Source organism: Anguilla anguilla, chromosome 2 (assembly GCF_013347855.1).
Source record: "Anguilla anguilla isolate fAngAng1 chromosome 2, fAngAng1.pri, whole genome shotgun sequence".
Classification (NCBI taxonomy): domain Eukaryota; kingdom Metazoa; phylum Chordata; class Actinopteri; order Anguilliformes; family Anguillidae; genus Anguilla; species Anguilla anguilla.
The window spans coordinates 51,955,478-51,978,168 of NC_049202.1; the positions used below are offsets into that span (position 1 = coordinate 51,955,478).

Sequence of the window (22,691 nt, forward strand, 5' to 3'; positions counted from 1 at the left end):
TGTGGCGTGGTGGTGGTAGTGGGGCGGGGGGGGGGGGGGGGGGGGCTATGAGTTAATCTGGATTAAAAAGCGCTGCAGCCGTGCCATTAATAATCAGATTGGTGAGCAGCAGTGTCAGCAAAGGCACTTCTGAATAGAGACAACTAACATGAAGGGGCGGGGGAAGATGAACGTATCACTGTTGCAATAGTGCTATACAGTGAAGAGCACTGGACTGAAGACATGTCAAGCAGAATGTGAATGGTACAGTCTTCTGCACACACTGTGCGAACGACAGAATCAAGAGATTAAGACCCGCTTAGTAGCAGCAGCCCAGCTGTAAAACATCAGGACGCTATAGGAGCTAGATGGCAACGATAAATCGTAACGGAAGTGTTATTTTACTGTAGATGTTTTGCCGAAAAACATGTAGCCTAGTACGAACGTTTCTACAACAAACAAACCAACACAGTTTTGTGATTTTGCCGGATATGTAGTTTTAAAAAGTGTCTTTAAAAAAAGAAATTCTATATCAAATAGGCTAATCCTCGAGAGTAGGCAGAAGCGCTGCTGACTCCTCCAATGCGATGTTTACAGCAAGCAGCACTCTAAATCAAACACCTCTGAACATATGGGCTGGTCAATTGGAATAATAACATAGAACGCAACACTTCAGTTATTAGTGAGTGGGGGGACACGGGAGCGTATACTACAGCGATTGCCATGTTCAGGTGAGTTCATTTCTTCAACAACTCTGTGCACGCGGGTGTGTGCGCGCGTATTTAGATGATACAGTGAACGTTGTTTAACGTGTAAATTATACTCTGCTATGCATGTTTCCTTGCTTTTTGTCGCTTTTTACGAGAATATACCTTGATTTTAAGTGGTCATGCATAAACACAGTATCTGTGGAGTTTAGAACTGTACTAGAGCTGTATTCGAGGAATAGTGATGACAAAGAGAATGTTGGAGATTCTGTTCTTAAACGGAAAATGTTTCCTTGGACCCTCATAAAACATTTCCTTCACAACCTTGGATTTTAAAGTAATCGGGGCAATAATGTGTGCAAACTCATGATGGTAGTAACGGCTATGGAAATGCCATATAACAATATAATTTATGAAAGTGAAACTATAAGACGTGGCAGTGTGCTAACATGATGCATACAAATAGAATTAACTTTACTTAGTTGCTTAGACATCCACGAACCAGTTGGAAAATAATATAAATGCATTTCGTCTGTGGAAAAAAAAAACTGGATAATAAGCAAATATTGACTTAATGAAAATAAAATGAGCTTTGAGCACTCATCTGTTGGTGGATATTAAGTAGGCTACAAAACTACACACTTGAGTTTCAAGAGAGCCTTGATGTTCCTGGAGATAATCTGTCCAGATTATAGCTCAGACTTCAAGGCTAGGCTATTCAGAATCATGTTGTTGATATGATGACATAGGCTAGCATGTCTTGCTGAGTGTATGTTATAGTATGGACAACTTGGAGCAGTGCTCTCAGGTGAATTTGTAAATTAGGCATGCCGTCAGCAGTTTCACCTTCTCTAGCTTCTGTGACCACATTACTTCATTATCAAATTTTTGTGTCCTTTCTCAAATGCAGGAAAGATCCAATGTATACATAGGCTACATGCACGTGCATTTCCAGGATGTGTGTGTGTGTGTGTGTTTGTGTTTGTCCTATCCTTGTCCCCACCACCATCATCAAATTACAGAAGACAATAAGGATTATTTCCCTCATTCCACATTTACATGTTTTACGATTTGACATTCATTCTCAGTACCAACAAGGTCCCAGGAGAGATGATGCAGAATTATGGAAATCAGTCCATCACAAGTGCATTGTGCATAATTATTATTGGAATGTCATAAAATATGAAAAGGCTGAAACTGCTGTTTAACATAAATATATGCACATTTTAATCAGTGATGATCTTACTTATTTTGAATGTTCAGTAATTACTAAAGCATATGTATGTCCCAGCAATTATTTTATACAGTATGCTTATTGTTTATGTATTGAATTTCACTTAGATGTACATTAGTCAATGCCAGATGTTGGATTGTGTCCTTTCCTGTCTTTTTTCCCTTGCTATTTGTGGCATCAGATAGTGCATTTAGCCCCAGGGGTATCCAGTCAGAGGTGAATTATCACAGCTCATCAGCTAAGATTCCACTTATAGAAGTGGCATTCGAGCCTCCACAAAGGCCAGTGCTGCTGTAATCTCGGTTAATGCAATTTCATGTCTTGTTTCACTTCAACAACCTTAAATTGATTTGAAATGGCATTCCCTAGTGCCGACCTTTGTAACTGATGATTTACTCAAAACTGTGTCCTTGATAAAATTTGACAGTGATTCTGAAATGGCTTTTTATTTGTAATTGATTTTAATATTATTTCAATTTTAGTGCATGTTTCTGACTGGCCCGGAAATGTTTGTATGTGAGATTAGGGATTTTTATTTTTTTTTAAATAGATATTTGCATTTTCTGGTGACCTGCCAGCTTCACTGTAGCTGGCACACGAGTGATCACAGCTTAGAGGTTTAAAGCAAAAAAAAAAAAAAACCTAAAAACACTTAATGCAACTGTAGTGTAAAGTTGTCCTTCCAGAGCCTGTACGTATGAGCAGATTAATAGCAGATTGTTGCATTTATTCACAATTGTGATGGTAATTCTTTCCTAATTTGTCCAAGAGCAGCTGAAGCCTTTCCCTCTTCCCAGAGCCACAGAAAGACATGGTTTAGATGTGGTTGGTCCAGCCAAAGGACACAGCCTGCCATACTGCCTGTGTTTCTGTATGCCTAATGTTAGCCATGCTACAAACAAACTGACATCGAACATACATTTGACTGTGATACAGAAGAGTTTCAGTTACATTGCTGAACCTTACTTGTTCAAGTCTATATTTACAGATAAGGAGCTGTAACAGATGAGAGGTCAAAGAGGAAAGGTAAATTAAAAAGACACCCTGTGTAAGGACAACTAGCTACATCTGAAAAAAATCCTGATTGGCTTTTAATTTTTTTTTTTTTTTTGCTCTTTCTGCCTTTATATTCCAGTTTGGAATGCTCAGTCTTATATCAGCACTTATTATTGGATTCTCCACTTTCAATTCCAGAGAGCACAGACAAGCACATGCTCTCCTCTGAAGCATGTAGTGCCAAGCGTCACTTCTTATTACACTGCTGCTCACAAGTCAGGCTTGCACAGACAGAAAAAACACTTAATCTGCATCTTAATTGAAACAACCTCTCTTATTTCTTCATAGAGTTCTTTTCCTTTTTTCTGGGTGATGGAAGATACATGGATTTTACATGTGTGGAGACTCATTTTATACCGCAGTGGAACAGGCCACAGTATAGGTCTCTAAGCCTGAGATGGACTTTAAAAAATAGCATGTTAGTACAGGTACTAATCAAGAACACTCTCCAGGGTGTCAGCATGGATGTGTCAAAGACTACCATAAAGAGAACTACACCAGCATAACCTCAGGGGATTCATTACAAGATGCAAACCACTAATAAACCTCAAAAACAGAATGGTCAGTTTAAAGTTTACTAAAAAGTACATTAAAAAATATCTTATAGACAGATGAAATTAACCTGCACCAAAAGAGATGGAAAGAGGAAAATGTGCAGAAAGAGAGGAACTGCTCATGATCCAAAGCATGCTGGAGGCTGTGACAGTTCTGGAATGGTGTGATTCGCTGAAATGTACATTAGATTTGCCTGCACCACATGTTCTGATGTGGGAGAAAAAAATAGGTAGGAATAGGTTAGAGAACATAATGTACTCATTCATCTGTTACTGGATGACTGGACACATCCTTCTACCTTCTCCTTTTCTCCGAATGTATGAATATATTATATGTGATCACAACACAAGTAGTGGGACGGCTATAAAGAGTGAGTGAGATAGAGAAATAAAGAGAGATAGAGTGAGAGAAAAAGAGAGAGAAAAATCAGAAAATCTGCTGGATTAGCGATGGATGTAATTCAGTGCAGCTGGCGTGTAAAATTATGGTGCTTCACAGGGCCATCTGGGGCAGGGCTTTAGCAACCTCTCTCACAAAAGCACAGCCCCTGTGGCCATTCATTTTTCTCTTTTTTTCACTGCAATGTCTGGACGTCAGGATAAATGCATACAATGGGCTGAGTATTTCAGTGCCCACATTGTGATGTGTTTAATGTAGTCTGCAGACTGCGACGCACTTTGCTTAAAGCACTCAGTTATTTCATTTTTTCATGTCCTATGAAGAAAGCAGAGAAGAATAGAATAGAAATGGAAAGAATAGACATGAATTTGCATTTGTAGTTCCATGCATGACATTACAAGGATAGAAATGTAGATTAATTTATGGGTTATATAGAATTCCTGTGTATTTATTTGGGTAATTTATCATTATTCTATTTTTTTTTACTTTTTTACTGCATTTGCCTGTATGTTATTCATATATTTGTCCAGGTTAATACAGTTCTCATTTTACAGTGTCATTTTGCATTGTTTCATATTTAATGTAAACAATTCAGGTTAAATACTTTTCTAGCTAACACTTTTTGGTTGTCAGATCATTCTGAGAATGTTAGGGTAAATAGTCTGGCTCCCTGGATATTTCTTGAATGTTATTTTTAATTCACATGGAGCACTACAGGAATAGCCTTTGAGTGTCATTCTGTTTTGTTATTCCAGATGAATATTCATGGTAATTGTGTCAAGAATTTCCTGAAGTTCAACAAATCTGTCATTTTAAAACTTAATTTTGGAACATTCTTAAAATGTCACTATCACATGTCCTTGATAACTAATCTTTTCATAACTATCTATCAGTGTGAATGCTAAGTATGTATGCATGAACCATTTTTGTGTGACTTTGGAAGACGATACACTGTAGAACATTTCATGTTAAACACAGATAGAGTATATTTTGCTTTGTAGAGTAGGTGCGATCTCTTTTGGAAGCTGCCAACTCTGTTACAATTAAATTAACACTGAAATATTTTATGGTATTTGTTTTTGGATCTAGCTTAATATTCCCCAATGTTCTTGAATTGTTTATTGTTAGCCATGTTGCTTGGATGCGATGACTGATGCGAACACCTTCACCCTTCCCCCTCATGGGTTCCTGGAAAAAACATTAAACTAAAACCCGCTGGCCAACTTTTCAGATGGTCAGTTTCTCTGTCTTACAGTGCTCTGACAAAAGAAACTCAAAAACTCCTCTTTCAGTGTGTGCTTTCTCAGTGTGTGCTCCCGGGCTTGGCCCTGTACCGTGGAAAAGAACAAACTTTTAAGCACCTGGGCTGATTAGATAACACAACCCAGGTGCTCTCTCCAGCGGTAGGTGGGGCTAAGACATATCCATTCCACAATACCAAATGCTACAAATATAAAATATAATAGCATTTTTAATTGATGACAATAGTACATGGTTTTATTTTTTCCTGTTTAATCTAATACTTGGCTGGGTATTCTACCTCCACTTCAATCTGCAGCTTATCCAGACACTGTCCAGATAAATAAAGACTGTCCCAGGCAAAGAGCCATCTTCCACATTAAAAAAATAATAATTTTTTACATGTACATTTCTGACAGCAAGCTAGATAGCTAACCATCGGCCTAGCATATTATCAGCCGAGATGATATACTGCAGCTAGCAAGTCTTTGAACATATTTAATAGACATTGAATTCATATACAAACTGCAATATAAAGATATACCATACATCATAGCTGCTATTTTATTATTTTGACAAGTGAGAATCTACCTTTCCAGTTTGCAAGTGCTCCTTGGGTTTTAGGTCAGGTGATGTGTGTCACTGATGCAGTTAAGATTTAGAACAAAAGAAAAATAAGAACAAAAATTGTTTTACTACACATATGATATTGGATGACAAATTATTGACACAAAAATACTTATTACATGGAATTAGAATTGCTGCTCAAGAAAAATGGGCTGTGCACATCTGTGCATGGCATGATCTGAAATGCAAAGATTTATGTGTCACCTAAAGGCATGGGAGTGGTAAATTTTAAATTATTTCTATTTAGGATATTCTGAATCCTCAATATTGTATATAAAAATTCTAATCTCATATCTTTTACATTTTTATGACTGACCTTCTGGTACCCATCATGGCAGTCATATTATGAATGGCTTATTATGTGTCATATTATGAATGGCTTATTATGTGTCATATTATGAATGGCTTATTATGTGTCATATTATGTGTGGCACAACGAATGTGTGTCATCATTTGTGACAAGTTTTAAAAACAGTTGTTACTGCGTTAACTCCATCAAAAACATTGTTGACCAAGCTGTCATTTAGCCTGCTGTAAATGGAAAATCCTAACAAAAGCATTTCATAATCATATCTGCCACTCAGCTTTGCTGACAGGATTTTGTGGAGAGAGGTTTTTTGGCTGAATGTTTTTTTTTCTTTCTTTTTCCCTGATATGCCTAGTTGTCTTAATATATAAAAGGCTCCCATAAGCATCTGCTCAGAGCTATTAATTATGCATGTGACTGTTTTGTGGCTGTGTATTTGTTGGACATGTGTGTGTCTGTGCTGTAGGACTAATGCTGTTTTGTTGTTTAGTAGGTCTATACACCATCAGTGTTTTGTGGAGGAGGGGGGATTACAGTAAATCTGCCAGCTGTTCTCAAAGCAGAATTTGTGCCATGACTGTATGAAGCAATTACATAATTGGGTGCCTATTTAACCGTCTTAAAATGTAATAATTGACTCTGCTGGGTGAATAAATGAGAGTTCATTTCACTCTCTTCCTTCCCGTTTATCCTAATGATCTCTGGTATTACACTGGTCATTATGTCTCATGGCACCAGGACTCCCTTATTCTTTAGTGAATCTTGAGGTACTGATATCTGAACCAGCACTGTGTTATAAATAAATGAATCTTCATGGGTTGTATGTGACCAGGATGTTGAGGATGCTGTTAGCTCAGGGGAGATTCTTCTTTTGATCTGCCAAGAGCTTGAGGGGAAAACCCTCCTCAAGTTAATGATTCTGATTACTTGCTAGATCAAGTTCATACGTACATTTGAACACACACTGACATTTCTCTCATGCATACCACTGTTTTAATTTTGTTTTCTTGAGTTTCTTACAGAATATCCTTTCTTGCATTTCCTTACATATTGTACTCCTTATTTCATAAAATAGAAATATAAACTTTGTAATATATGAACAAGGAAGAAAAAATATACATATACATTTTTATTGATTTTTTTATTGATAGCATCCCATGATGGATCTAATGGACTCATGCCCTCAGATGTAATTCTACAGATGTATGTTGTTGCACCTGCAACCAAACATGTGGATTAACCCAGCATCCCTAAACCTATTTGGTGACTGGTATAATCGACTTTCATTTGGGATTATATGTTTGCACTATAAAGTAATGGATTAAATTCTGCATGCTGCCCTACTTTTTGGTAGATGTCTGTACAAAAATGCTCTGCTATTTTTATGTGCCCATAGCCCACACTTATCCTGCTTGACAGTAAAGGGAAATTTCTCATTTGCTGCACAGGCAAGGGGAACAATTCTGTGCTGAGGCGAAAGCAATTAGCCAGTATTTAAAAGGCAGAATAGCATCCTATTGTTTTTGAAGCCTGAGGCCTCTTACTCAAAGGACATGCAGGAAAAGCCTGCAGGTAAACAAAGCATTTGTATATGAAAATAATGCCCTGTTGTCTATAGCTAAGTGTATGCTTTAATTTGCTTACTCCTGCTTTCTTTTTCCAAGGTGTCTTCTTTCTGCAATGCAAAGATAAGAAATGGCAGGAGCTCCAGAGAATGAGCTAGATCAGAGGCCGCCTTATGGTTACCAGAGACAACCCCTCAGTCCCCCTCCAGCACAGCCCCAGCAGCCTCTCCAGCGAGGCATTGTGATCCAGCTGACTGGCGCAGAGGGGGAATGGGACAATCTGGAAGACAGTGATCTGATTTTCACTTTGGAGGGTGAGGACAATGGACCTTCTGCCTTCTCCCCCAGAGAGAAGCCCAAAGCCCAAACAGACTGGCAGCCAGAAAAGGACAGTGACCACCACCCGTCTACTTTCCATGTCCCCGTCTCCCCGTCTTCACCTGGATCTCTGGATGACCTCTCCATCTCAGCTCCCAGCTTCCTCTCCCCTCACTCCTCCTCAGCCACTGTAACCATGGCCCCTGGTCCGCTGGGCAGCCTGGTGAAGTCCTTATCCACAGAGATCGAGTCCAAAGAGGCCTCCCTAAAGCCCAGGCCTCTCCTCAGCCTGGTGAAATCCATCTCCACTGAGATATCGCGTAGTGAACCTGAGGTGTCTCAGTCCAAGTCAGACTCAAGGCTCAACCTCCATCTCTGGAGACAGTTGACCCAACCCAAGGGTTGCAATGGAGACTCCAGGACTGCTCCCCCCTCCCCCAGTAGCCTCTCCCCCTCTGAGCCAAAAGTTGGCTTCTTCAAGGTGGAGCTGGAGGACACTCGTCGCAAGCTGTCAGAGGCCATGCAGGAGCCCTTCAGTATGTTCAGCAAGATAATGGGTGATGAGAGCATAAGCAGCCCTAAACTGCAGAGGGCAATGTGGTCGTCTGACTCTCCCAGCTACAAGGGTGCCTGTGTAGAGAAATCGGCTGGTGACGCGGTGGTCACAGAGACCCATGGCAGGAGCAGTAAGAGGCTGGAGTGCGACTGCCTGTCTGTGTGTGACACACCAGTGAGGCAGCCCCGGAGGGCCCCTCTGAGGCCGTTCCACTCTGCCGAGCTCAGCGGTAAACTTGAGATCTGTACCCACAGTGATCTTCTTCAGGCGGTTGAGGTAGAAGGCAGAGAACGGCCACATGGACTTTCAGTGCGCCCATCTCCACCTGTGCCAGGCATGTGGCTACTCTGTGTAGGTATGTTTGCCTATGGCTATTTCATCCTGCCTCTGCCCTCCTACATATCTGGGCTGGTACTGGGCCTAGCCTGTGGCTTCATGGCAGGTCTGCTGCTAGTCCTCCTGCTGACTCCCCGGCATCTGACTCACATGCACAGGAGTGTCCTGACCCTGGATGAGCAGCACCTGTCCCACTGCCTCAATGGGGAACACAGGGAACCAGGAGTCCTAAAGGTGAGTTCAGAACCACAAGGCTAGTGATATCTCAAGGGGCTACATGTACTTCCTTTCAAAGTGTGATGTAATAGCATCTCATTGGTTAAAACTACAGCTGCCTGTATGTCTGGTAATAATTTGTTTCCCATTGCCACGGTACAGTCTAAGGATATGTTTCTATATATCTTTACTGTAAATGGTTTCTATTTCCAATGCAAAACAGAATTTTTCGATTTATAAAACATTTTTTTCTGTTTCTGATTGTTCAATGTACCAGAGTTAAAGGGGGATGGGGGGTGCTCCAGTTCATAAAACTTAGTTTAGTTAAAAATAAAAAGAGAGAGAGAGCGATAAAAAGTACAGTATGAGGATTTGGAAATGTATCTCATAATTAATTATATGCCATTGCTGTCATGGTCCTGTGTTCCTGTCTGTGTTTCCCTTGTTGGGCCACCAGATGGCGGCACTTCTGTTTTGTGTCCTGCTTGTACCCTGTGTAATTGTATGATTGTCTTCAATTGTTCAATTATTGGTTCCTGGTTGTCTCGTTTTCCCTTCCCTCTCTGTGGCCTGATTGTTCATGGTGCCCTCCTGTGTCTCATCAGTGTCTGTCTATTTAAGTTCCCTTCTCCTGGACTCAGGTGCTGGATCCTTGGTTGTTGGTTGTGTTTGGTTGCGTGTCTCTGATCATGTGCCGGCCCTGTGTGTTCCTGCCATGTTCTGTTTTCCACGTGTTTTTGGACTTTTGGTTTTCCTGTGTTCCCTGTGTTTCTGAAGTTTTCCTTTGTTTTGAAGAGTTGCCCTGCGAGGCCTTTTGTTCCCTTTTTGTTAAGTAAAGTCTTTTGTTCTTATCTTTTTGGAGTTTGAGTTTTTCCCCCTCTGCATTTGGGTCCTAACCCCCCACGCACCCTGACAATTGCATTGCCAAGGAATATTAGGTTAGAAAATACTGTATTTGCCTGATTTAACATGACTTCCGGTATAAACCACACCCACTCCCAGTCTTCTATCTGGATACAGATACAGATAATTTTGTTGGTTGAACAGATACAGATACAGATAATGACGTCTCTGCACACCCCTACTGTCTAGTGATTTCATGGTTTCATTACAATCACTACATAATTTAAATTGACTGTCATTGTCACTGCATGTGATTCAATTAAGGGAAACCAATTGATATAGATTGTTCAGACAACTGTCTCACTTGTTAATGAAGCAAAAGGAGTATTGAGATCAAAGATAAGTTTCAGCAACATTTCTGCCCCCTCTATTCATAGGCTGCCAAATACACCGACTAGTACAGCTATACTTTCAATAGCTGGCTGGTACCTGCTGTCTCACAGTAAGGTTAATCCAGGTTTGCATTTGAATACTACAGTGCTGATGTGCATGACCTTTTCCCTCAAACTATGTAGTCAGTTAAAATTGACAGTAGAAATGAACTGTTCGTTCATCGTAGGAATGCCTTAAATTTTTCCAGTTCAGCTGGATTCTCCTTCATGTCTGGTAGCATATCCTGCTCATTTCTCAGTGTGAAGTATCTCACTGTGTGGAGAATACAGTTAATGTCTTCGTAATGGCCTCTTATCGTAGACCAAGTCTTCTTTTGGTGAAGTAATTCAAAAGCATTTCCAGGTGCAGGTTAAGAGGATTAAGAATGAATCGCAACCTATAGCCTGTCAAATGAGAGTGTAATTAAGATCAAGACTTCAATAACATTGTTATACTTGAACAAAAAAGGAAGCCCAGTTATATTTGCAATGAATTCCATTGTGACTGCAGCACAGGGAGGGAGATGGGGGGCATCCCATAATTTGTTATGATTTCTTTCTTTTAAATTAGTGACCTCACTTTCAAAGAACATCATGGCTGCAACGCTGCCATTGTGCTAATGTGATGTGAAAGGCCTGCCACCGCCTCTATGTCACCCTGACCAGAGACTGTAATACTGTGCTGTCTGTCAGGACCTCCTGCTCCAAGGCCCCTGCTGCAGACACGCGCAGTGGAGCCTACATCTGTCAGTCAAGCATCTGTTCGTAATTAGGCTATCGAAGAGCAGCGACCCACTGACTCAACCAGCAGCATTCTTGCCCTGTGCTCCACAGGAAGGAACATTTTTCTTTTTCAGTCCATCCTTTGAGTGCAGAGGGTGATATCATAGGTATAAGCACATATGCTCTGTTCAGGTATCTAATCTAACTACTGTTAATGAAATACATTCGAAATAAATTTACTCAGCCTTTTTTAGTAAAACAAATTTTCAGAAATTTGTCTTAGGGACTTTCTAAGAAATTGTAAATACAATCTTTTATTCTAGTCTCAAAAATAAATATGGACGGCTCCAGAGTAGAGTGATGTATAAACTGAAACATTGCTTTCTTATGGCAAAATGTGTCAAAATGCTGTTTCAGAGCAAGTTATAACTGAACGCCAGTGCAGCAGTGCAAAAACGCTGCTTCAAGGTTTGACGTGGTGCGCGTTCAGAGATGCTCTTCTGCATACCTCGGTTATAACGAGTGGTTATTTGAGTTACTGTTGCCTTTCTATCAGCTTGGACCAGTCTGGCCATTCTCCTCTGACCTCTGCCATCAACAAGGCATTTTCGCCTAGCGAACTGCCGCTCACTGGATATTTTCTCTTTTTCGGATCGTTCTCTATAAACCCTAGAGATGGTTGTGCATGAAAATCCCAGTAGATCAGCAGTTTCTGAAATACTCAAACCTGTTGTCTGGCACCAACAACCATGCCACATTCAAAGTTATTGTATTGGAAACATTTAGTGTCACTTATTGGAATAACTAAAAAGGTAGCAAAACATATAGGGTCAATAGGCTTTTGAACTTGTGTGGATCATGTTATAATGACAGTGTATATTCTGTATTTTTGTTGAAAAATGGAATTAGTCACAAGTTCTAATTAATTACGCAAAATATTTTATTATAAAAGGCGGTCCACTATAAAAACAGTTAAGATTTTAAAAAGACATTAAGAATAAGGATACGCTGCATAACATAAACAAAATTTATTTCCTGAAGGTATATACAACAGATGGCAATATGACTGTACTGTGTTTCTGTCAGACAGCTGAAATTATTGCTGCCAGGCCCGAAAAAATTGACTCTGTGACTCAAATTACTCAAATTACTGTTTGATATTACCACTGAATATATATGCATTTATTTATTTCTTTGTTTGGAAGAAATGTGTTCATTCACTTGGTCTGCAACTAGGTTTTTTGCATTGTCCTGAATTTTGAAAGAGCGGGGAATATTTGTCAGTGTATTAAGGTGGGGAAAAGTGGGCAGCAGAGATTGTGTCAGCATTGGGATATCTGATCTGTTACAGGGCTGGATGAGTGAAATGCATGCCTACGACCCAGAGACCTACCACCCATCTCTCACCCACTCCGTGTATGTCACCCTGGAGGGCTCCTGCCTACGCCTGGATTACCCCAGCAATAGCATCCCTCGCCGGGCCACCTTTGACAAGCCGCCCCATGAGACTGTCTTTGTCAGATCGCGCTGCTTCCAGCTGGCCAATAGCAAGGTGATTTAATTTCCTTGCAGGTCTTTGTAGTTCTCTGTAATGCATTTTAGGTGGTTTTCTGTGCACAAGGCTAAAAGCAAAGTGTACTGTGGTAACACTGTGGACATTTAAGTATTTATTGAGGATTATGGCTCTGAATTTATAATGACAAAGATGAATGTGACGATGATGATGATGGTGGTGGATTTGATTTAAATAGTGCCTTTCATGATCTCATGATCTGATCTAAAGCTTTTCATGATATTTTCAGTGAAGGGGGGACGTTTGGCTCAATCACCTCAAATGCATGGCACCCACCTGGGAGATTCATGACTGCTATTTTGTAACTGCAGCTGAGTTGGAGAGGGAATTATTAAGATTATTAACCTTGCCCATCATTTTGCAACAGGTATTTCTGTTGCCTCCGGCTCTGGCACGAAAAAGGGTCTGGAATAAGAAGTATCCCATCTGCATTATGCTGGCCAAAGGACAGGATGGGACAGAGGAAGACGCTGTAGAGGAAGTTGATGAAGAGCAACAGAGAGCTGACCAAAAGACACCACCTGTTACCCAGTCAGGCTTCCCTGCCATTCTCTACCTCTTTAGCAGGACAGGAAGAGAGAAGGAAGAATGGTTTCAGCACATCCTCTCTGCTTCTCTGACTAAAGGCAAAGAAAGCCACAGCTTATGTAGCTCTAGGCTTGGTAAGGCAGTTTTCTGCATAAGAATAACCATAAACCAAAGCATGGTTTTAACATTGTTTCATATTTATTTCATGATGTTCTTAAAAATTTAGATTTGATACTTTGGGGATCACCAAAGTTATGCTTTGATTCTGCTCACTTGTGCATGAGTAGCTACCGGGTTCTCCACTCTCTCCAGATGTGTCTGGCCCGTGTGGGTGCAGTCCCTCAGGCCGAGCGCAGTGCAGTGGGGGATCCAGCAGGGGGAGTGCTGAGGACATTCCCTCCCTACTGCGTCTGCGGGATCTTGCTGGCAGCGTGAGGGAGAAGATCCTACTGGATTACCACACCTACATGTCCCACTTCATCAGCTCAGATAGTGGAAGCCATCTCCCCAGCCCCTGCCACAGTGCTGAAGGCAGTCCCACAGCCCAGAAGGTGAGAAAAGTCCAGTATGGATGTCCATGCTGGAGCACTCGGGCAACAAGCAAATAAACATGGCACATCAACAAAAGAAAATGGCATTGTCCTTGGAAATTAATCAGAATCAATCACATTTAACACCCATGATGTCAGCTCTAAAAGCATAATGCCACATTAGCAGTGCTGTCAGGTGGCATTCCAGTCAAGTAATTGCCCAACTACTGCTGCATACGGGTTTATTTTATTTCCAGCGTTACATCTGGGAGTATAATCATTGTTCCGCCTCAGCTGAGCAGAAAATGAACAAGTGAAGGGAGGGGCTTTACTGTCACATACACCATAATTAAAAAGCTCGAAAGAGTGCTGCCAAGCCTTGCTGTGTTGATGAGATTGCAGTTGATGAGCTGATCACCTAAAATACTGTGTAATTATTTGAGGATGTGCCCAGCTTCAGTCTGACAGATTACTGGATCTGTCAGGGTAATGCACTCTTTTTTGCCATGAAATTAGAAACCTGAGCAACAGACCCCTGTAATCACTCAACCATGACTAAGACTTGTCTGACTTGCATCAAAAACATATAATCTGACCCAGTTATCCCTCTGTGGACTAGCTGTGAATTGGCTGCACTGTCAGAGTTGAATATCTTGGTGGCAGTGTTGGTTTGTAACCTTTTCAAATAATTGATGCATGATTAAGCTTCCTGTGACATCTATCCCCACAGTTGTTCTGTGAGTACTCGGGCAACCATGTTGAACCTCAGCCTGCCTGGATCAATGCACTCATAGGAAGAATCTTCTGGGACTTCCTTCGTGAAAAGTATTGGTCAGACCAGGTTGCCCATAAAATCCAGAAGAAGCTGAGCAAGATCAAGGTGAGTGATAGTCTGATGGTTAGAACATCAGGCTATAGCATAGAACACAAACACTGAGTAGCTGGGGGAAACAATGCAAAACATGAACTGCAGGCTGGAAGTATGGAATCATTTAATATAGGTTTTACACTGCTGGATCAGTGAAGGTGAGTCAGGAGTCGGTCCAGCTCACTTCATATATCCAATTCTTTGTTGCCTCCACATATTATAATGGAATACTAAGCAGGTCCCAGCTCTGAAGTTGTGTGCATGGCTTCCATTGATAAATTGTTAGTTCAGCAGTCAGCCTTCTGTAGCTTTGTGTAGGCAGCCTCACACATAAAGCCAAGCATGATCTGAGCAGTGCAGCTGTGCTGCTAGAGCATGCAGTGTGCCCATCAAGGCAATTGGACAAGCTATTTCAATGCATTATACGGTTACAAGACAGCCAAGCTGTCACTGATGCAGGCATAGTCATTCTGGAGGGCCTACCTGCAGCCTACTCAGCTCCTCTAGTCAGTCTGTCACATAGCAAAGAACTGCATCCAGGTCTAGTTGTAAGGATCACCTTTACACCCTTTCATTTCAGCCTGTCATTGATTTTGATGAAATACCTGTCATATAGGATTATTCCTAATATTACCATTCTTTGCTTATACCTTGTTTCCCACATATGCTCAAACATAACATTAAAGCAATCACTTAAATGCTTCAAACTCAAATTTTATACCATATGTCATAACTGGATTTTATTGATGTAATATCAGGTCAAAGCTTCTGAAAGCCCCTTCATCCTATAAAGCAAACAGAACGCTGTGCATTTCTTGTACATTGTTTTCAGTATACCTTTAATTAAACATATGTATAATGTATCATGATGCGCTAGCTGTGGAATACATCTACTAGCTACATTTGGTTATAACTTTTAAAATATTTCCATATACTTTAATAAGAAAAATAATAAATCAAACAGGCAACACTCTTCCACTGTAGCCCCAGGGGCTGTTCTCACAGGCCGTGGTCATCGCCTCTGTGTTTTTCAATGGGATGCTTGCAACAGGAATTTTGAAACATACTGCATCCTCTCACGGTCACGTTGCCACCTCATGACAGTTGGATTTTGCCATGTGGATGCTTGGCATAACAATACACAGCCACACAGGCTATAGTTCTCTCCATTATTGTTGTTTTTGCGATCAGCTGCTGGTGACGTCTTGCGGGTAATGTTGCCATGGAAATGATTGGACATGCCTGCTGAGCAACCACCTCTCTGACCAATATCTAACGGGTTGGGAGGGCCGCAGCTTGTAAGAACGGCCCCTTAGGTACAGCAACATGATTAACCTCTGTGCAAAAAAAAAAAAAAAGAGTAAAAAGAGTAGCAAATGAATTGCTTCAGTTTAGGATGCTGGGACATTTATGTCATTGTCTCTGGCATGCTGTAATGTGTCATTCACACTCACAAATTGTCACCCAGATGAGTCAACTGATAATAGATTCCAATTTTGATGAAAATGTGATTTCGTAGAAGACACTGGATCACACATCTTATCAGCTCAGCCCAAGCAGTGATAAGAAATACAGTGGTATCAGTAGCAGACTGATAGTGAGTAGGCAATAGCATAGCAATCAGAGAACAGCATGGGGAAAACGTGTGTACAACATAGTATGTACTATGTAGTATGCAGTAGGTAGTATGTACTAAATGGTATGCATTTGGTAGTATGCACTAAATAGTTTGCACTAGGTAGTATGTACTAAATAGTATGCATTAGGTAGTGGAAAGGAAACTGGATTGAGGATTTTTTTTGGATTGCAAAAACAAATGTGCCAAATGTTCAGATTTTTTTGCCACACACATTATCATAATTGTACTGCCTATTTTCCCACAGTTTCAGTTTCCCCACAAACTTCTTGATGGACACAACTTCCTGTGATATTACTGGTACATTTGATTAGCTGTACAAAGCTGCTATGTGTTTACTCTTGTGTCTCTATGCAGTTGCCGTACTTTATGAATGAGCTCACTTTGACTGAGTTGGACATGGGCACCAGCATGCCTCAAGTGTTGAGCACCTCCAAACCTTCAGTCAACCACAGAGGTGAGGTCAGGCTTGAAGACGACCTGATGGCCTGATTTATTAAAAAACAGACTTCAAGATATTAAAGGGAAAGATGCAGTTACCACATGATCATTTTCTGTACTGCGTGTGAGCTAAGACATTCCTTTCCTCCCTTTTATGATTGTGTATGCTGGAGTATGTGTTGTGTTTGTGTGTCTGTGTGACTGCGTAAGCACTCAGTGAGGCTCAAGCAGGATTACCCAGTCCCTGTATTAAGCTTTAATAAGTAAGCTGGCATTGTCAGGGGTAGACTGTGTGCCCTTTGCTCTTCCCAGCCTGTCTATTTGCCCCTGTTATGCAACTATGCACGTCACACTCCTGGGAACACATCAGACTTCTGCTCTCATGCACATTATTTATTCTTTTACATGTAGGGCTCACAGTCTGTTCTGAATCCCTCTTCAGCTTTCATAAAGAGCCTGGCACATTTTCAAAAATATTTTCAAGATCAGACCAGCTCCATAATCAGTACTTTACATGAAAGCTAATCATGGACTGTACGATTCACTTTGATTTCAGATGCCTTGATGTACTGTAGGTGACTGTGAATTAGCTGTATAAATTTAGAAGATGTCACACACTGCCAGTCCCATTATGCAGACATCCTTGTGTGACTGTGTTGCAGGACTGTGGCTGGAGCTGCAGGTGGTTTACACAGGCTGCATGCAGATGACACTTGAGACCAAGATGAATCTGTGCAAGCTGGGCAAGGACAGCGGACTGGAGGCGGACAGCGTGCCGGAGACAGACAGCATGGCGTAGGCTTGCTTCCCTTCAATCCCCTCTGTCCACAGAAAATGACATCAAATAAGAAAGAGTGCTCTTTCTGCCTTGGGCCACAGCCAAAAGGAGTAGCTGCTATTTGTAGATAATAATGGAATGGTCAACACTGTTCATCTCATCTCATTCAATCCTGCAACCAGAAAACACATATCAGCCAACATTACGCTGCTGTACCTCTTATCACAGTCACAATAGATTCAGTCCTAGCTCACCACACGTCAGCTAACAGCGTGCTGGATTTGGATCCCTTCCATCATCTACTTTTCTGTTATATCTTGAGCCTGAAAAAGTGGTGCTTTCTGTCAAAGTGATGAGTAACCACCTCTTCCCTTTCCCAGAGAAACTAGCCTTTTATGCTTTCAGCAAAATGTCTGTAGCTTTGTTTTGTATTTTCAATGCCTTTCATTTTTCAATGTGCAGAAAATAAAGAATTTTGCCTTTGAAATAATTCCCATCCTGTAATCATACCACAAGGTGTTTCAGTGTTGTTTTGGATGGAGCGTAGGCAAGTATCACACTGCATAGCTGTGACTGACAGTGTGTTGTGTTCAGCTCCAGGCCACGGCTGTGTGTTCTGGCTGACAGTGATGAGGAGTCTTCAGGTTCCTCAGATGAAGAGGAATTACCCCCCTCAGAGCCCCAAGGGAATCTGGGAGAAAAGAGTGCTCCACCTGGCACTGAAAGGTTATTGTCATTCTCAATAATGAGTCTCACTTGTTCTGTAAACTGTAGTTTGGGTGATTTATTAACACTGCATGACATTTTGGTTGAAAAACATAGTTATGACATGCCAGAAAATACACAATATGACAAAAAGTATCTGGACACCCCTTGGTCTGGGGTTGTTTTTCATTTTTCAAAAGGTGAACTCAGTGTTAATGCCCATAATTTTGGATGAGATGTTGGATGTCAGGTGTTCGCATACTTTTGGCCATGTGGTGTATTTTCCTCTTTCTCCTCTTGCAGTCATGGTGGTGGCAGTACAAGCAGGAAGATTCTGAGGTTTGTTGACAAGATTGCCAAGTCCAAATACTTCCAGAAGGCCACAGAGAATGAATACATCAAGAAGAAGATTGAAGAGATGTCCAATACTCCCCTGCTGCTCGCTGTGGAAGTACAGGAGCTGTCTGGAACCTTGGCTGTTAATATTCCACCTCCCCCCACTGACAGAATATGGTACTGCCCATCTCCTCTCAAAATCCCATATTTTATGTTTACTTGTAACATTCTACTCATGAAAAAGATGCCTTTTGTTGTCATTTGTATGAAACTAGGAACTATTAATATTGAAACTATTAATTTTTTTGCTCCATGTAAAAATCTTCAGTGCTGCCAATCATGTTTCTTAATTGTTAACCTCAATAAGTCTGTTGACCTGACGCCCTTATCCATGTCGTTCGTACATTGTAAAGCAACTGTAATAATTTGAAACAAAATCTAAATCACCACCTTTAGTCAGTAGTCAGCCAGTAGTGCCCAGTTTTGTAAAACATCCATGAACCTCTAAATCGTTCAAAAGAAACAATTTAAATGATTCAATCTAATGTAACATGGTTGGTACAGTATGTACTGCTAGCAGGAATATGAATTTCACCATTTTCAATTACTTGTGGTACAGGTATTTATATTACAGTGTAGTGAACTCGATAAAAATGGTGGATACACAGCTATGGTATACATGTCAAATAACTGAAGATGCCAAGAGATTGATAAATGGCCTCATTTAATAGTTCAGTAGTTGCCTCACTAAATACTTCTTTTTTTTTGCATGTGTGTGTGCGTGCAGGTACAGTTTCTGTGTGCCTCCCAGACTAGATCTACATGTACGTCCAAAACTCGGTGAGAGAGAGGTCACCTTCACTCATGTCACCGAGTGGATCGAGGGGAAGTTACAGAATGAGTTCCGGGTGAGTTACAGTTCTTAAAATAGTAGATTTACTGTTTAAAAAGTAATATACTGCAGCTAAATCATCAAAGCACGGTAAACTATGAATCATAACACCTTTCCATCTTCAAGCATCTTCCAGTTGGTTGTGATGTGATTGTATGTGATTCCTGTTTTACTTGCACTTTTGAATAATATTTCAATTCCTGAGGACTTGTTTAAAATTACAGTTAAATGCATCCTAATAATGAAATCAGTTTTAAACTATATTAAACTGATATTTTTCTATTTGGTTTCGTTTTAAAATGAAGGAAATATATTGTGTTGCATGTGTTTTTTGAATATACAGGGAACTCAGTTGATGATGTTTATGTGTAACTTGTGCTGGGTGCTTGTGTCAAACTTCTGTACACTTTCACAAGTGTTTTTTCCCCTTTCAACTGCAGAAAGTCTTTGTGATGCCGAACATGGATGATATCTATTTGCCTCTCATGCACTCGGGTTTGGACAGTCCTCCAGCATCGCAGTACTCCCCAGCTGAATCATTGCGGCAGTCCTCATTGGACTCGCTGGAAAAGGCAGTGGAGGAAAATGCGGCATAATCTATGTAGTACCTCTCTGAGGTATGTGGAAATACTGACTCAAACTGCGAAGCACCTCCATTGGAAACGGCACTAAACTACAGAACCAGTGAGCAAGCTTCTTTTTGAGGCCTTGCCCCCCCCCCCCCCCCCTTTTTTTAGCATTAACGCCATGGCATTGTGCTAGCTGAAAAAGCCCATGGAATTTGCATGTAGATAGGGAATATACACACCCTGGATTAGGTCAAGATACACTTGGAGCCCTTGGAATCCCTGCTACACCATAACTGCAAGACTTACTCTGCGCTCAGAACCTGAACTGAGGAAGCACTGTTGTAAAAAAATTTTTTTAAATAAAAAAAAGATTCAGATATGTGCACATGTGCCATACATTATGCAGAGATATTTTTTTAGGTGTGCATCTCATTGAAATGATCCCGATGCCAATTGAAAGAGAAACTGCCTCATTTATCAAGGGCACTGGACAATGCAGTGAAGGTGCAGTCCCTATTCTTTGCACTCTTAAATGCATATCCAGTTGTGTACCTGTTGCATATTTGGTGATGTAACTGAGTACTGTAGGATTTAATAAGAGAGTTGTTGCATCAAAGTGTGACTTTTGCAACATAAGCCCTCTTTCCACTATCAGCTTGAAAAGGCGTACAGTTTTTCATTGGTTTGATTAACCCATCCAGCACAAACAATGCTGATGTTGGTGATTCCTGCTCTTTAGTCTTGTACTTTTTAACAAATCCAGTTTACAGCCATCGCATGTATTTTCATACAGTTTGCTCTATGTATTCCTTTTTATAGACAATAAATGTGATAAAGGGGCTGCTGTGGAGTTTGTTCACTGCTATGTAGTCCTGTCATTGGCTGTCTTTCAGTGCAGTACCTCAGTGGGGCTGTTCCATGGTAGTTTGCTATTTCACTAGTATCTACTTCTTATTTATTTTCATGCACCGTGTCCAAATTCTTGATAATCCAGGAAGTGCAAATAATCCCATAAGTTTTCATGCCACACATAATGTGTGTGAAATGGGAACCATATAATAAACTATGCAATCATAGCCCCGTTCTCCTTTATAATATGGCAGTTGCATCTACAGTCCTTTCATGGCATGCAGAGAAGAGGCAGAGCCCAACCAAAGCTTAATATTACATTATAAGACAGTAGTGCATCACTTGTATCTCTGGATAAATTGTCAAGTATACTTGGCAAGTGCCTGCTATGTGATGTTGGCTATCTTGTGAACATCTGTTATTATACTCACCCTGTAGTATGAATAATATATGACTGACATAAATGTCAATAAGGAACAAGCAACACTGTTCCTACTGATATGCCATCACAGTAATTATTAATGACTTGAGGAAATTGCCTGGAGTCAAACACCACAGTTGTTGCAGATGGTGTGTGGATCAATAAGTACTCAACTTCACCTCAAAAAAATATATTTTGAAGTATTTGTTATAGGATAAAATTTCCTTTATTAATATTATTTTATAAATTGTATCACTTCAAGTTCAAATTGGACCCAATATAAACTGTTTAATATAGCCACACCCCTAAAAGGGCAAATCTGATTTTGAAAAGGGCTGAATTTTAATACAAGGGAAAGTTTTTCTGTTGTAGGCTTACTAATGGTTGCAATGAATGTGGGCTTACAACACATAAAATAAGTTAATGAGGATTCCCACCCCCTGGTGGTCAGTGAAATAAATGCACCATGGAATACACAAACTTTAAAAGGGCTGTACCTGATTGAGATGTCCAGTTGGTAATCGTTACGCACAGGGCCGGCCCAAGGTTTTTGGGGGCCCTAAACAAAAAGTCTATGGGGCCCTCTGTTTCGGTCGAAAACCACCCCCCAAGCCACAGCCAGCAAGATTTGGCACCAATAGAAATATGTTTAGATTAATGAAAAAGCCATTGTCTTAGGGAACACAATTATTTATTAAAAAAATATATATTTATATATATCTTGGAGGGAGGTCCCCCGAACCAATCGCGGGGCCCTAAACAAATGTTTACTTTGTTTATTGGGTCGGGCCAGCCCTGGTTACGCACAAGCTAGAGATGTATTTTAAAGGCGTAGTTCACTTTCTGGGTTTTAAAAAAAAGTGTTATTTAAATATTAGTGTATGTTTATGATTTGCCCAAACAGCTTTTGTGTTTGACATGGATATTTAAGATATTTACGGTGTCTGCCAACTATAAAAGAAGTTGACCCATCGGGAGTTTGGGGCGGAGGGTTTGGGGGGGGGGGTCTGTGGTCTAAAGCCCGGGCATAACACTTAAATCCAGGCACACTAACTGTTGAAAAAAAGAGAGAATGAACATAGGTTTTATTGGACATAAGAACTAATTCATTTCAGTATTGCGCCTTCAAAAGTATAGGAACGGTAGAGTGAAATTTGTTGTTTTTGCGATGACTTAAATTATTTGGATTTGAGGTCAAAAGATGAATATGAGATAAAAGTACAAACAATCAGCTTTTATTTCATGGTATGTCCATTCATGTTCGTTTTACCATTTTACAGGAACGGCTGTATTTGTGCTGATATTGCCTATAAGGAACTACTTAAATAGCAAAAATGTAAAAAATTAAAATTATGTACCACCCCCGATATGGTAGATACTTTTTCTCAAACTGCATATGTTAAAAACCATAAAAATTATAAGAGCATAAAACATTTGTGGTCTAAATTCAGGGCTGAAATTAAACTCCTGAATG

At 40.5% G+C, this 22,691-nt stretch overlaps 1 protein-coding gene across 1 annotated transcript; it reads left to right on the top strand.

Moving 5' to 3' along the window:
* The first annotated feature begins 122 nt into the window (after positions 1-122).
* Positions 123-20,758, top strand: tex2l (testis expressed 2, like). The gene is made up of 12 exons (XM_035407266.1): positions 123-710; positions 7,768-9,112; positions 12,443-12,643; positions 13,032-13,326; positions 13,505-13,743; positions 14,453-14,602; positions 16,584-16,683; positions 17,330-17,462; positions 18,040-18,171; positions 18,454-18,663; positions 19,274-19,394; positions 19,819-20,758. The coding sequence occupies exons 2-12, from the start codon at positions 7,799-7,801 to the stop codon at positions 19,972-19,974; spliced, it is 3,051 nt and encodes a 1,016-aa protein (XP_035263157.1). The 5' UTR covers positions 123-710; positions 7,768-7,798; the 3' UTR covers positions 19,975-20,758.
* The last annotated feature ends 1,933 nt before the right edge of the window (positions 20,759-22,691 follow it).